The sequence below is a fragment of the Zonotrichia leucophrys genome, chromosome 2 (genome assembly GCF_028769735.1).
Source record: "Zonotrichia leucophrys gambelii isolate GWCS_2022_RI chromosome 2, RI_Zleu_2.0, whole genome shotgun sequence".
Lineage (NCBI taxonomy): Eukaryota > Metazoa > Chordata > Aves > Passeriformes > Passerellidae > Zonotrichia > Zonotrichia leucophrys.
In genome coordinates this window covers 52,856,545-52,870,209 of record NC_088171.1, presented here as the reverse complement: position 1 = coordinate 52,870,209, position 13,665 = coordinate 52,856,545, and the positions used below count along the sequence as shown (strand labels likewise).

The following is a 13,665-nucleotide window of genomic DNA, read 5'->3' as shown; positions in this document are numbered from 1 at the left end:
GGCTGTTACTTTTACCTTATGACTCATTTTCAGTATGCTCTGGTTTATCAGCCATAATTTCAGTTGTCAGTCACTGTGCCAGAACACAGCTCCCTGGGAGCCATTCCGTACTGTCAGCACGAGAAAGCCCACCACTGGAGATCTGCACGCACTCAGCAGCCAGTCACTTTCAGACCCTGAAACACGTCTATCTTTTAAGCCTGAGTTGTCTAAAAGTTCCCCACCCATCCACCCACAGCACCATCTGTACCAAAACATCAAGAAAAAAGGGTAAAAAGAAATTTTACCCTTTAATTGCCAGATTTAAGCCTATGGATGGATGAAGGCTGGAGAGCTTTTCCAAGCCACTCTCCCCTCATGACAGAGATAAAAGAATAGATCTCCACAGGCCATATTTCAAACATGTAGTGCTAAATGTTTAAGTATGCCTGAAGTTTGAGCTAGAAGAGCAGGAACAGAATATGCCAGTCTATCCAGCAAAGTCACACTTAACAGGCCTAGATGGACATATCCTGGCAACTTGAAGAATGGTGGCCACATCCGACATGAAAACTGCAGGCTCTGCCTAAAGGATCAGTGTCCTGGTTTCAGCTGGGATATAGTTAATTTTCTTCTCTGTAGCTACAGTGCTGTGGTTTGGATTTAGTGTGAGAATAACACTGATAGCACACTGATGGTTTAGCTGTTGTTGAGCAATGCTTACCCTAAGTCACGGACTTTTCATTTTCTCATGCTCTGCCAGGGAGCAGGTGCACAAGATGCTGGGAGGGAGCATGGCCAGGTCAACTGACACAAACTGGCCAAAGGGATATCCCCCTACCACAGGACATCATGCTGGGTACATAAACTGGGAGGAGCTGGCTGGAAGCCACCAATCTCGGCTCAGGCATGGGCTGGACTTTGGTGAGCAGGTGGTGAGCAAAGGCATTCTGCATTGTCACAGACATCTTTTATGAAAAATCCTTTCCTTAGGATTTTCCCTCCTGAGAAGCTGAGAGGCCTCAGGAACAAAATGTAAACATTGATTATCTGCTGCTGTGGAATGCGGACCTGTGGATCTGTGATTGGTCTCATGAGTTTGTTTCTAATTACTGGCCAATCACAGTGAGCTGGCTCAGACAGAGTCTGAGCCACAAACCTTTGTTATAATTCCTTCTTTTTCTCTTCGTATCTAGCCTTCTGATGAAATCTCTTCTTCTATTCTTTTAGCACAGTTTCAATATAATATATATCATAAAACAATAAATCAAGCCTTCTGAAACATGGAGTCATATCATCGTCTCTTCCCTCATCCTAAGACCCCTGTGAACACGGTCACACTGCGTCACCCATTTCTCTTGCATTTTATCCTTCTCCCCTTTTCATTACAATTGTAATTATTATTGTTGGTTACATTGCTATTATTATTTTACTTTATTTCAATTATTAAACTGTTCTTATCTCAGCCCATGGGTTTTATCTTTTTTTTTTTTTTCCAAATCCCCTCCATATGCAGCTATGGCAGAGGGGATGTAGGAGAGGCAGGGTGTGAGTGCTCAGCTGTGTGATATTTAGTTGCCAGGTGAGGTTAAATCACACCAATTAGAAGGGCTCATTTACATCTGGACAGCATCAGTGATGCAATGCTAAATGAAAAATGGTCCCTAGCAACAACCACCACCTGCATATGCCTGATTTTCCTCATGATCTTCAGTCTTGCATCCATACCTCTACACTCCCCCTCCTCACACAACCATTTTACCATTTTTGTACAGACAGAACAAGAATAGCCAAACTACACAAATTCCAGATTTGAAGGCTACAAGCTTCTGGCCACAGAACATATTCCCCCCCATCTATTCCCAGAGATTAGAAAATGCTGTTACCATTAGAAAACTGCTAACTAGTAGCCTGTCGAACAGAAAAAGGTGAAAAATAACAATTTTTTAAAAGCAATTTTAAAGAAACAAGAGGAAAGATAAAAGAGCAGCCTTAGAAAATCCACTCCTCTTGCAAAACAATGATCTCCATATACAAAAGTCAATTATCATTCTGTATCTTTATTTGCTGAAGTCAATGCAAGTTACAGGCAGTGGTGACCAAGGTTCCAGAGTTAAAAGAAAAACCAACTCACAAAAATGCCTGTAACAGAGGATTTCCGCCACTCCTATGAGACTATCAGAATCTCCTCTGCATAAATCCAATTACACCATTTAACAAATACATTTCATTGAAATTCTAGGTGTCTCACCAGTCCAGCCAGTATAGGCAGAGCAGTCATGTGGATCTGCCGTCTTCAGCCCTTCCTCCATTTGTTGCAGAAGGTCCTTGATTTTTGCCTGGATCCGCTTTGAGAACCGAGCATTGACCTGAAAGCAGGAGACACGGAACAAGCCAGAAAAGAAAGTAATTAAACAATGCAAAGTGCCTGCTCCACTTTCTTGTTTGGGAAGAAAACCAAACCAAACCAAAAACAATCGAACAAAAAATAACTAGGAAATAAATAACACATACAGCAATCAGCAGCATCAAGGTGGTTCATCTTAAGTGTGTCTCATGTAAATTCATTCTGACTACATTTCAGGGTAAGTTACAGGTATCTACATTAGACAAAAATTACCTGTGCATTCTTTAAAGTCACACAAAGAACAGCTGTGGACACTGTGACAGCATGTAATTCTAATCAGGGTCCTGGTACCAAGACCATGTTATGGACAAACAGCACAAGCCCCCCATGTTATAGGTGCTTGCTCTCATCACAAGGACCCTGCACACCCTTTGTAGCACTACAGAGCAGGAAACAGCCCAAGGAAAAGAAATGTACCAGGTGACCAGTCTTTCTGTACAGAATAGTCAAGACAATCAAGCCAAAGAAGATGAGCAGAAGCAGCTCAGCATCTTCAGCTCAGGAACAAAGGGAAAGAAGCAAGTCTTTAATTTTACACACTGCTTGCTTTTACTTTTGACCAAAAAATGCTTATATAGATGAAATACATGATCTATGTTATCAGAGAGTACTTTACCTTTTTCAACATTTCTCTCTATTATGCACACTTTTAGGGAAGATATGTTAGTGATTACTCCCTAAAGCCTATGGAACATGGAAATTAGTACAGTAGTACAGTAAGTTCTTGACTACAGCACATCCCAAAAGTGTGGGGTTTGGGTAAATTACAGGTCCTGGATGCCACCATGCAACTGATTACTCAAGATGTGCCACATTAGGCACTCTTGTTCAGAGAGAAACTTCAAAAAAAAAAAAATCAGTGATTTCAAACATCCATCCAACAGATTCAGAAATCAGAAATATTTAAGAATTGCACAAGGCTTCTGACACACCAGAAATCTTCAGGGTGAACAGTTCAAATCCATTTAAGGATATCCATGGTAAGATAGGAAGGGAAAAGGAAATATCTCACACTGAACACACATAATTCTAGAAACAAGCTAGAGACACCTTAACCTTCTCTAATATCTCAAGCAGCCAAACACAGTAGGCATCTGAAGCCTGTTATTCTTCTGTGGTGTTAAGCACCTTTCTGTTAAGGAACTGTACTATGCATTCACATCACCACCACCACACCACCCTCCCTTTTTGACTGGTTCAGTGAGGTCTCAACACAAAGGAAAACCTTCCTCAAGGGCAGGGCTTCTCTCCTTCAAAAGACAGCTATGCCGATGCTAAGGCATATGGTGAAACAGCATGAGGATATTCACGTGGATGCATCCAGGCACAGAGCTCAGCTTATCTGACAAGAGTGAACTGAGGCTTCAGACTCCCCATTTATTTACCTACTGCACATCACAAGCATGCTGGTTATCTTTTTGTTCTGACAATACACCTGCTGTTACCAAATCAGGATATATCAAACACCAGATTAAATTACTTAGAGGTAGGAGGGGAATACTAGGACATCAGGATGCCCGGGTTCTGCATTGAAATCTCAGTCCCATACAAATAATTTAGCTTAGGTTGGTAATCCCTCTCTCTGGAATCTGAATTGTAACTTACTTGTCTTGGTTCAGTGCTTGGAAAAGCACTGATTAAAGATTAAAGAATATTTTTATTATTATTTTTATAATTATCTGTAAGTCCAAACAAAGCTACTCCCAAGTTTATGTCAGTGTGAATAGGTTATAAGTGGCAACCAAGTTTTCCCCAGCTATCCTTCTCTCTTTTTTTCTGGTTGCTCTGAAGCTTTCCTAAGCAAGCACTGTCACTGCTCATTTTATAAGATTTCCCTATAAGCTCGTAACAGATGCTTACATGCACTAGAATAAATTAATTGCACAAAGAAATGAATATTGAAAGGTGGCTTTAGAAGATTTAAAAGCTTCCTTCAAGGAATCTTGGGGCAGCATTACAACTGAGCATAACATGCACACTTGTGTGGAGCACAGATTGATTTTCATCAGAAGCACATTCATCTCAAGAGGATGTTTCCAGCTGGCATTCAGCCTTTGCTGCAGGTGACTTGTTATTCCTGTAGGGACAAACAAAAACCAGGAAGCCTGATCTCTGATATCCAGCGGCACATTTACTTCTGGTTCCCAACAGACTGGGTGATAGCAGGAGCTGAAGGGTACCTTTAATCAGAAAAGGCTTTCTCCAGGAATTCAACTGCTGCATTATTCCTCTGCTGCTGCAGAGAGAACAACCATTATCATCCCAAACACTGCCCAAGTTTTATATTGTCAAAACACAAAAACAAGGGCTCATTCCTCATTATACCTCATATGGCCTTGTGCCATACTGGTAATGGTAGCTAAAAAGGCTTATTATCAGCACAAAAGTGATGCAGAAAAACCAAAATATGTTGGTTTGGAAATTAATAGTTTTGTTATTTATTCGAACCACATCACTTCTTCCATTGCAGTGAGAGAGCAGGCAAAGCTATATCCCAATATAAAGCCTTCCAAAGCCAACAAAAATGTAAAGAATGTAAGTACTTCTGTAACATCACTCGCCTTTGGCACTAATCACACGATGTCTAAATTATGCTGTCCTTCTTAGCAATACATGTTTCCCCTATCTGCTTTCTTTCATTTGTAGTGTTTCTAAAGAGAATTTAACTCATTTACTTTTGTAAATTCAGCACTAGAACTACAAACCTACATTAGAGCACAGTGCTAACACTAAGGTCATGGGCCAGATCCCCATATGGGCCGTTCACTTAAGAGTCGGACTCAATGGTTGTTATAGGTCTATTCCAACACAGAATAATCTGTGATTCTGTTATTATAATTTTTTTATATTTATAGATACAAAAATATCTTTATATTTATAAAATTTCTATAATGGTGCAAATAAAAATCTCCTAAAAACCCCAAACATTTAACTTGCAGTCGACATTACAATAACATATCAGTTCCTACTGACCATTGCAGCCATATCCAGCTTTATGGCCATGGCATTAAAACAAACCAGAACCAGGGGCAGAGGAGGCAATAAGCAGCTGGCATATATGTATTGTACATCATGATTTCCAGTAGGTAAGAGAAGTCTGTAACTTTAAAGTCTCGCATGCACATTTGGACCAAATGTCACAGTGCTGATGTAAGTCTGAGTGTAACCCTGAGGCCTCATGGCACTCCTTTTGTCATTAAAGTAACAGTCTGGTTTGACAGACATGGGATGAGTAATCTCATTTGCAATTGTCAAAGACATTTAGATACCCGTGCGTTGTTCAAAAACACCTCCTGGCATTTGCTTGCTCATGACATCTATGCTAAGGACTTGTGCAGAGCCACAGCAGGGCAATGGAGACCTGAGCTCACAGCTTCCTCACAAGTTGCCAATGTACCAATCTTTCTTGCTACCACCAGCTCCCAAAACAACCATCTTGCTCTTAACCCTAGTTTAATTCATCCTGTTTTTGGGGATAGATGCTGCATGCAAAATCAGACTGCAGAAGTAAGCAACTGATTCTGCAGAAGTAGAAACGAGATTACCTATACACACAGTGCTACCTCCCAAACAAGAAGAATATACACTTTTAATTCACCTCATTTTGTTGCTGGTGATGTGTAGAACAGAACACATAACATGGTGCTGTGTTGTCTTTGCCAAAGTGTATTTCAAAGAGAAGAAAACAGAGCTCAAGTTGGTGCTGTAGCAAGAACTCATTCAGAAACCAAACTTGCACAGAAGATGGCAGAAAGAACATGACAGTCACTGGCGAGGAAGAATGTAGTAGGGGAAAGCTCACAGTTCTGCTGAAATGAGGAATCCTGGCTGTACAGAAATCTTTGGGAACTTTGCCACTGACTGTAAGGGAGCCAGGTTTCACACCCATGCATTGGAGCATGGGTCTACTGAAGCAGGATGAGCTCTCACACTCACCTCCACAAGTTCCTGCAAAAGCAGACAAGAAGGGATGGCAGTAGGATCCCATATGCAGAATCTAGCAAGGTCTGCTGGGAGGTGACCAGTCTTTTTGTACAGAAGAACAAGTTCTACTTTATTTTTACCTAAGTCAAAAGACTCTTACAGCTCCAAGAGCAGCTCCTTCTTCTCTGAAAATACCAGACACTGTTGAAGCTCATCACCCAGCCTCTGAAACACTCAAACACAGTTCTCTGCTACTTCTCAGACAGGTCCTCCAGAAACAAATGCCAGTTCTGCAAAACCACATGCTTAAAAAATGCGTTGAAACAGTACTGTCTGTAGAACACATTGCACTGATTTTCAGTGATCTACCACTTAGTGCCATACGTGTGACAATAGGGGAAAAAAACCAAAACAAAAGGCAAAAAAAGAAGGGGAAGAGGAGGAAGAGATAGAGAAATCAATAGCTGTAGGCAAATTCCTACACTGCTACAAATGCCAGCTTAGGAATAGGCTTTAAACACAGTCATTGCCCTGTCTCAGGGATATAAGGGTGTGAAAAACATCATTAAAAGGCAAGCATTCAAGTTATAGAAAGAACTACTTAAGGCAGGTGAGAAATAAGACTGTCTCTAACGCATTTGTGTGTGAAAGAAGTTATATCTCTCATTGGTTATAAGATAGCAAAAATCCAAAGCTTAAAGATCTAAATCATCACAAAGAATCATCGAAGAGCTCCAGATTATTGGTAACCAAAATAAACACAATTACCGGATATCCTATGTTTTGCGAAATGGACACTGATAAAGCAAAAGAGCAATACGGAAAATCGCTGGTCCTCCAGGTAGCCTAACACCAACATGCAACTTCTTGAAAGCTGAGAAAATAAAAGTCTGAGTATGATTTTAAGTCACTCACTACACAAAAGTGTCTAGCCTAGCTGTGACATTTTTAGGTGGTCCTCAAGTTTCAAAAAAAGCTAAAACCTCTACCAATTCTAAGTTATCTCAATGCAGAGAGCAGATATATTCCACATATTGAGCTTGACAGCAGATAAGTGCAGTTAGACCCAAATAAAATTTATTTTCACCAGGAAGCAAGTACGTGTTATTGCACTTGCCCACACAACTAGCTGGAGTAACAACTCATTAACATGCAGGTTTGCAAGATAAAACTAGAAACTGATGAAGAGTGGATGGATGTGAGACAATTTAATCAGAACTTGGGGGTTTGATTTCATGAAGTATTTTCATTCAGAACTGATTGAGTGAAACCAAACAGGCTTAACTCTATGGTCACCTCCTGAACAGCAGGAGAGGCTTTCACTACAAAAGCATCAGAAAAGCCCTAAGCAGTGTTCAGTGCTGCCTGTGCTGTGGGAAAGAAACAGCAGCTCTTCCTTCCAGGCTGTGCACGACTGCCAGGAGTTAGTGAGGGACAACGAAGTACAACAGAATGATTTCCAGGCTCAGTTTTGGCCAAGACTATCAAAAAGCAAAACAAACTTTCATTCTGAAGAATTACAGAGAACACTGCAAACCTTGTTTGTCTGAGAGTCCCCTATGAAAATAGCACATGCCTGAGTTGGACAGCCAGGAAATGGTCAAAAAAGTAATAAGCTCAAGAAATACAGCTACCTCATCCCACATCTCTGGAAAAAAGTGGGCAGAATTATTTAGTGGCTTTGGTTGAATTTTGCCTCCAGTGCAATAAGTTGTATAATACTCATTAGTATAAGTTGTTGCTGAGTCAGTCCCAGAACACAGAGAAATTGCTGCTCCCAGTGAGGTAACTAAAACGCACAGTGAGGCAACCACAAAAAGTTTTTAAAAATGAAAAAAAAATCAAACTAAAAACACAAACAAAAAAAAAACCAACAAAAAAAACAAAGGGAGAAGACAAGTGAGGCTATGATAAAAATCCATATATATATATATTTAAAAGTATATTTTACAGGAGAAGGAAGACTAAAAGCCACATAAGGGCATTATCAGAAGTAACAGGAGATTGAGAAAGCATTAGGAAACTAAATACTACTAAATCACTCAAATGATAAATCTAAGTAAATATCATATATCACCATTAATAGGTACTTGCCAATGAGCACCATTATCTTTGAACAGGTTCCCTGTAAGAAGTCCCCTGCAAAGCCTAATAAGGTATTGTATACATTTCTCAGAACATACCACTTTTTTCTAATATTCTTAGAACACTATGGCAAGTCAGGAAAAAACATACAAAGGAAGAATTTGCCTAAAAAAGAAGTTAAAAGTTTGGGGACTCTAGTGACCAGTTCATGAAGTTTGAATCTAATTTTGCTTCTGTCTTGTGATTCCACAACAAATTCAGACAATCTTAACGTAAGGGCTGGGATCATGTTAATTTCTTGATGACAAGGATGCTTCTTTTTTTTTGCACAACCACAAAACTCAGATCATTGTCTAGGCTTCCACCTTCCCCTGGCTGAGCAGATAATATCAGGCTGCCTTTTCTTCCCAGGTCACTTGCCTGTAGTCAGTGTGAAGGAGAATTCCCAATCACACCTGACCATACTGCAAATGCAGCCACAGGGCTGTGGTGGCTCTGAGGAGGCAACAGACCCTTGAACAAGCCATCAGCACCCCCAGGAGCAAGCTCTCCTCACCCTTCTCCTTCCCAGGAAATCCTTTAGAGCTGTGTAACTCTCTACCACACTAGGGAACTAAGAACTTTGTTATGAGACTATTAATTTCTCTGCCTCCCCCAGCCATCTACATTTCCATTTTGAAAACCTTTGGACTGACCACTTTGAGATAATATCTATAGGCACATTTTTAGGTTAAGGTATCTCTGTGGGGCCCAAACAAAAAAGAAAAAGGCTACAGGATGTATATTTGATTGAACTTTAAACATCACTTATTAAACAAAGGTTTACATTTTAAATTGTTTATTATTAATCTAGAATTAATGCTGTCTGATGAAATATTACTTTGGCTTTCTCAGACAAGTTACAGAAGCAATTTAAGTTCATGATACTTTAATGATGAAGAGATCTAGTTATGAAAACAGTGAATTTCAACTACATGAGCAGAGCCCACATAGATAGCTGCATTGTTTACTGTGACTACTAATAAGAAAGCAAATCAGCAACCTCAAATTCTGTTCTCCTACTCCCATACCTTCAAGATTTCTGAACAATACTTAACCCACACACACTTCCATATGGAGATTTTTGTCCCGATTGTCTCACCTTCCAGACAATTCCTTGAAGAGCTTCTTGTCCTTTTATCAAGCAGGTGAATTTTAGATGGCAATCATGACAGACTAAGAAATCGAATGGATTAATAATGCATTACCTTCCATGACAACAGCAGAGCCCTGCACACCTCAGGCTGTCATTACGTGAGTCACTCAGCGCTCCTCACTCCACGCAGCAGCAGATGGGAGAGGAAGGCATTATGCACTGCACTGAGGCCTTCTGAAAGATGCCCTCATTTTTAGGTGGGCTTGTGTACAAAAGTTTACAGAACAGACTTCCTACCCTGTGTAAAGTCCCTTTGTCTTCACTGGGGCTTTAGGGAAGCAAAGACATTTCTCCGATGGAATGGGAGTCATTAAATGCAAAAATAAAACACTAAAACACAAACTGAAAATCACAACAACAACAAAAGTACCCATCATGAAATGTCACAAAAAGACAGTACTAGGAGTGACAGCATGCAAATACTTCAAAGAATATAAATACACATAAATATTCTCACAGCTATATTCTAGCGCAGAAACACATAAAATGACTCCTGAGATTTTGCAGATGGAAAACCAAAAGAAAATGTACACTTGCTTCTGTCTTTTCCTACGAAATGCACAGAATTGCTGTAGTTACATGGTTTTAAGGCAGTACAGAATTATTTTTTTTCCCAGAGGCACTTCATCCTCCTGAACAGAGCCCACACACACCACCTTTTATCAAATACAAGACTACTCAGGTGCTCTAACATTTTCTGAACACACCTGCACCAATAGCAGCTGACTGCCACTTTCCAAAAAGGAATGTCATCCACCATTGATGCTGGGGCAAAAACACATACATGCACTGTAAAAACACCATTCTCATGCATAGGACAGCCTAACAGGCACTGCTAATGTGAACACCGGGCTAGAAATTCTTGACTAACTCATTTCAGCTCTGCCACAGAACAACATCCCTCAATTTGGATTCATTCAAGAATCAAATCTGAAGTAAATTAGAGTTGAACTATTCTTCAATAGATCTAGTATACTCTAAAATGTACAGATGTTCATCTTCTACGGATGTAGTGTTCATCTTCAAGGATGTTCATCTTCTTTTGATATCTCACCATTCTTCTGGTTAACTCACTTGAGAAGCTTTAGTCCATCTAGATCAGCAGTAAATGAAGGAGTGTTTTCTCTTTTAAAACATGGAGATGAAGTGTGGGGTTTAAAGCAGGTACACAAGATGACTGGCCTACAAGGGACTTGGTATGTTTTTTACCGATTTTACAACAATATATAGCTACAGTGGCTCTGCCATCTCCTCTCTGCCTTTATAATTCAACTCATCATACTTGGATGGTTTTTATAGACTAAGCCAGACACAAAAGAACAAAGAAATAACAATTCTCTTCCACAAGGAAAAAACAGCGCTACCAACACTCAGCATACTGCCAGGGAGCTGTATACAAAACAAAGCAGATTTCACTTTTACACCTACTCTTGCTTTTTAAACCTTCTCAAATGCTTTGCTTTTGACAGCTGCAATTATCTGCAGCAGTTAAGACATTGAAACCCCAAAGCATTCTCTTTTGTGCACTCTGCTTAGCCACATACAACTTCATAAACATCAGTCATAAACAACCTGGTGAAACCTTTCATTGCCTTGGACGGATGGTGAGCTGATGGTGTCCTGCAGGTACTTAAAATGGTCAGGGCGAATGTCCCTCCCACTGCTGGGCATCACCATCCTCGTCCCACTCTATCAGTAAGTCAAGGTAATTCCATACTGCCACAAGCAGGAAAATACAGAGCTGGTATCAAGAGCTTTCCTTTATTCATCTCAGCATACAAACAAGAAAGTTAGGAAGCTAACTTCCCACCATCAATGCATTTGTGCTTGTAGCAGTGTCACCACGCAGTGTTTTCCATGCAAAAGATGACAAAGCTGTACAGTACTGAAGGATGAGGCTGCAGAGGGGCTAAATGACAGAAAGTCCATATTCTGGCACTCCTTCTGCAGATTAACCCAGCCTGCATGTTAACAGGCCAGGCCAGGCCAGAGCAGCTTCTCTACTTAAAACCTAAGACACTCACAGTATACCAAACTGGCACATGGCATCAAGGAGATAACCAGAGCAGGACGACTGCAAACCTTGTGTGACCAGTCCTACCAGGCAGACCTTCTGTGAGCATGAACCAACTTGCCAGGCGCTTATCATGGTGCACCTGAACTTATAAAAGTGCACATGTCAGTAAATAAACACGTGAGAAGACTCTAGCTTCACCTAATGAGTGAGCGTTGCTGTCCCCCGAAAATAAACTCTCCTTTTTTAGATGGGCGTTCATCTTTTCCATTCCCTCATGCATTTTCTCTGGTGAAACTCGGGCAACTTCTGCTGACAACTTCTTCTGAGACACCAAACCACCGTAGTATGAGCTGCTATAGGTGTTCTGCTATATAGCGTTCAGCTGGGGCACCGCGTTCATTCCCGCACCCACCGGAGTAAAACAAACAGCCCGAATTCAGAGCCGCTGCTGCCGGGCTGAGCCGCGCGGCCGGGCCGAGCTCCCGCTGCTTCCCTCAGTTCACCCCGCCGCTCCCTCCCCTCGGGCGCCCCCGAGGCCGCGGCGGCCGCCCCGAGCTCCGCCGGCGCGCAGGCCGCGGGCGGCCCCAGCACCCCCGCCGCCAGACCCGCGTCTCGCCGGGGCCGCCCCGGGGAGGAACCCACGGCCGCCCGCGCCGCGGGGCCGCTGGCAGCGGGCAACCCACCGGGGAGGCCGGGCCCAGGCTCCGGGACGCGGCGCCTGCCCTCCGCCCGGGACTCACCTTCCCATCGGCGCCGAAGGGGAGGGAGTCCTCCTCCGCCGGCGGCTGCAGCGCCCTGTCCCGGTGAGCGTCCGCCGCGCTGGGGGCTGCCACGGCTCCCTGCGGCTGGTAGTCGGGGTAGGGGTTGGCGAAAGCCCGCTCCTCCATCTCCGCTTCACCGCCCAGCTGCAGCTTCAGCCTCTTGGACATGCTCTCTCCCATCTCAGCCGGCCCCCGGCCCGCCTCCCCGCACGGCGAGCCGGCGGGGACACACTCCGCCCCGCAGAGCGGCTTTGCAGCAACGCGAGCGCCGCGGCCGCCCCCGGCTACAGCTGCCCCCGGCTACAGCGGCCGTGCCGCGGGGCTGCCTCAGGAGGGCGGCTGCGGTGACAGGGTCTGCGGCCGCGGGCCCATCGGGGCCGCTCCAGGGCGGAGGCGCCGCCGCCCCGACCCCGAGCCACCGAAGCCCAACTTTGGCAGGCGAAAGGGAAAGCTGCGAGGCCGCGGCTCTGCTCGGCGTGCCTTTCACCCGAGGCGGGGGCGCGGCGAGCGCGGGGCCATCACAGCCTGTACAGGGGCAGAGCGCGGCCGGGCCCCCCCGCGGGAAGCGGCAGCCCGCCCGCCGGCGCAGGCTGGGTGGCACGGCTGCAAAGCTCGATCCGGCGCCTCATCCTCCCCCGCCGGGGCGTCACTGCCTCGGGCTGCTGCTGCCGCCGGCCGCACGCCGGGCGGCGGAGCGGGGCTGCCGCCGGCTCCTCCCGCCCGTCCCCCCGCGGCGGGGGCGAGCCGCCGCCCGGCGCATCTCAGAGGAGCGGCAGCAGCAGCAGGAGGGGCACGGACAGCCCCAGGAGCAGGCAGTACGCCACCAGCTCCTTCGCCCGGCTCATCCGCAGCCGCCGCCGGGCCGCGCTCATCCGCCGGCAGCCCCCGCGCCCGGCGCGCCGGTCTCCGGCCAGCCCCGGTGGGAGGGAGGGACGCGCTCCACGGCCACCGCCCGGTGGGGACGGCGCAGCCGGCGGCGACCGCCCCTCAGCCGGCGAGAGGCGGCAGCTCCCCGGGGAGAAGGGGGGTGGTCTCCTTCCCTCGGCCCGCCCCCGGCTGTAATGTTGGCCTGGCCGCGCTCACCGTTCGGCCGGCGGGCAGCCCGCTCCAACAAGCCAAAACGTTCTAGAAAAACAGCCCCGAGCCCCCCCGAAAAGACACCAGAAAACCTCACAGCCCTGGAGGGGGCTGGCCGCGATGGGTGGGGAAGGCCCTCAGCGATCGCGGTGGCGGCTGGACGTGAGGGTGGGATCGCATCCCACCTGGGGAGGAGCAGCGTCTGGATCCCGTGTGAATC

General features: G+C 45.0%; 1 protein-coding gene across 1 annotated transcript in view; it reads right to left on the bottom strand.

Moving 5' to 3' along the window:
• Positions 1 to 12,685, bottom strand: part of LANCL2 (LanC like glutathione S-transferase 2) — a 32,979-nt gene extending 20,294 nt beyond the window's left edge. Inside the window, exons 1-2 of the mRNA XM_064705001.1 lie at positions 12,348 to 12,685; positions 2,231 to 2,348 (exon numbers count right to left, since the gene is read on the bottom strand). Coding sequence (XP_064561071.1) covers positions 2,231 to 2,348; positions 12,348 to 12,548 — 319 coding nt within the window. The 5' untranslated portion in view covers positions 12,549 to 12,685. The remainder of the gene's footprint in view (positions 1 to 2,230; positions 2,349 to 12,347) is intronic.
• Positions 12,686 to 13,665: the final 980 nt, after the last annotated feature.